Consider the following 2,379-nt stretch of genomic DNA (forward strand, 5'->3'; position numbering starts at 1 on the left):
CTTCATTTCAAAAATGCTGCATTGGCTGTAAAACTCTTTGGGATGCCTTGAGATCATGAAAAGTGTATCTAAATGTGAGGCAGTCCTCCCAGGCCTCCCTCCTTCCCACGCTATATTTTTTCCTTTGAATGATATGTTACTGATCCATTTTCACAACTATGTTATGCTTTCTTCTCATCATTCCTGTTAGTTTCTTCCTGCCTTGAACATCACATCCTACTCAAGAAAGCAGACAGATGATCAGACTCACTACTATAGGCGAGTTACTGTTTAAAGTGGTAAGAACTGACTCGTCCTTCCTTAAGAGGGGTGCCTAGCATTTGTTTGCTGTTTGTCCTCATGGTGCAGCTCATAAGGAGAAACCATTAAGTGGGATTAGATTTCATGTTGTTCTAGTCCAGGACTGAAGTTTTATTGTGTTGAAGTATCCTTATTGTCAAGCCATGAAATGCAACATCATAAAAGATTATATGCTAATAAAAAGGATGAAATTCTTGTCTCAAACAAAAGTTTTCTTTGTTGACCAGGCACTCTGGAAAGAATCGGAAATGAATTTGGACTAGCGCTGCTTAAACCAATAAGTTCAAACGAAATTCTCCAAACATGAACATGACTGGAACATACGAGTGGAATCCACACAATTGTACTTTTAATGAGGACTTTAATTATATTCTGCTTCCAGTTTCTTACGGGATAGTATTTGTGGTGGGACTTATTCTCAATGTTCTTGCAATATGGGTTTTTGTGTTTCGAATGAGACCTTGGAACATTACAACCACCTACATGTTCAACCTAGCTCTTTCAGACACTATGTATGCAATATCATTGCCTCTGCTAATCTACTATTATGCCAAACACAATGACTGGCCTTTTGGGGCAGCTTTGTGTAAAATTGTCCGATTCCTCTTTTATACAAACTTGTATTGCAGTATCCTTTTTCTGACTTGTATGAGCATCTATAGATTCCTGGGGATCTGCTTTCCAATGCAGTCACTGAGATGGTCAAACCTGCGATATACGCGAATAGTATGCATTGTTGTTTGGGGAATCGTGATAGTATTCCAGACACCAATATTTGTATTTGTCGACATAGAGGGTATTGGTAACACTACCATTTGCTACGATACTGCAAACCAAATCCATTTCAATCAGTTTGTGATTTACAGTGCTATACAGTTGGTGTTACTGTTTTGTGGTCCTTTCATTGTGGTCATGATCTGTTATGGAATTACAGCTAAGAAACTCCTTCATCCTGATGGCATACGCCCTGAATATGCCAAATCCAGGAAAAAATCGATCAAGATGATTATTACCGTACTCACTGTTTTTGTCTTGTGTTTCTTACCTTTCCACATCACACGTTCCATTTACTACTCCTCAAGAAGTCTTCATGTGAGCTGCAGCACACTAGATGCGATTAATGTAGCCTACAAACTGACTAGGCCCCTTGCAAGTGCAAATAGTTGCCTTGATCCAATTCTTTATGTTCTAGGTGGACAGACATATCGCAGTAAGCTAGCGCGTAAAGGTAATGGCTTTGAAAATAAGAACAATGTTCCTTTAGCCAAGAAGACAATTAGTGGAACAGACATTACGCACTCTGTCTATACTACAGAAATTGGACTGGAGGAACTAAAGCAGACTGCTGTTGGAAGTAGCGGTGGCATCTAAAATGATTGTTAGGCTTGAATTTTAGGGCAGGGATTCTCAACTGCTGGCTGCATATTTTTAAACGCACAAAAGAAATAACTAGCAATGGAGAATATGTGTGGGAGCACGTTGGTCACTCTACAATGACCTAGAGCTTACAGAGCTGGTGGTCCAAGTGAACATATGAATGGAAACCTGAGATTTATTTAGTATGCAAATTGATATCCAATGATAACTGTAGAGCCTGAGTTGCAATGCTCAGGCACAAATGGGTGCTGTGTGCATCGTCAAGGTGCTGTTCATTTGTACCAGGTGATGACTGGGGATTTCTAAATGGAGTCGGTGAATGGTCAGGATTTTCCCTGGGACAACTCTGATTTTGTTTGGGTTTGGGCAAAAGCCTATTCAACTTTCAAGCTCTTTCCTGTGATTGCCTTTCCATCCTCCCATGCATGGTCTGTGACTCGGTCAGCATGGGAGCTGTCTGATTCCTTTCCAGAATTGACAAATGACAGAGCATGTGTATACTTCCTAGTGGAGCATGGATGCAACTGGAGCCTCAAAATAGCACTGATTTTGTACTCCTTTCATTGCAATTTGTAAATAAACCACTCATACCATAAATAGTGAAAAAAATGGTAATTCATCTACCATGTGCTGGTTCCATATCAGAGCTTGATGTGTCAGTCCCATTACTTTGCACTTTCCCTTCGATTCATTCCTTCAATT

The 2,379-nt window shown here is 40.1% G+C and overlaps 1 protein-coding gene across 1 annotated transcript; it reads left to right on the top strand.

Moving 5' to 3' along the window:
- Window positions 1-603: 603 nt before the first annotated feature.
- p2ry2.1 (purinergic receptor P2Y2, tandem duplicate 1) lies at window positions 604-1,697 on the top strand. Its single transcript, XM_020520644.2, has one exon. The coding sequence runs from the start codon at window positions 604-606 to the stop codon at window positions 1,669-1,671; it is 1,068 nt and encodes a 355-aa protein (XP_020376233.1). The 3' UTR covers window positions 1,672-1,697.
- Window positions 1,698-2,379: the final 682 nt, after the last annotated feature.

Source organism: Rhincodon typus, chromosome 6 (assembly GCF_021869965.1).
Source record: "Rhincodon typus isolate 14 chromosome 6, sRhiTyp1.1, whole genome shotgun sequence".
NCBI lineage: Eukaryota > Metazoa > Chordata > Chondrichthyes > Orectolobiformes > Rhincodontidae > Rhincodon > Rhincodon typus.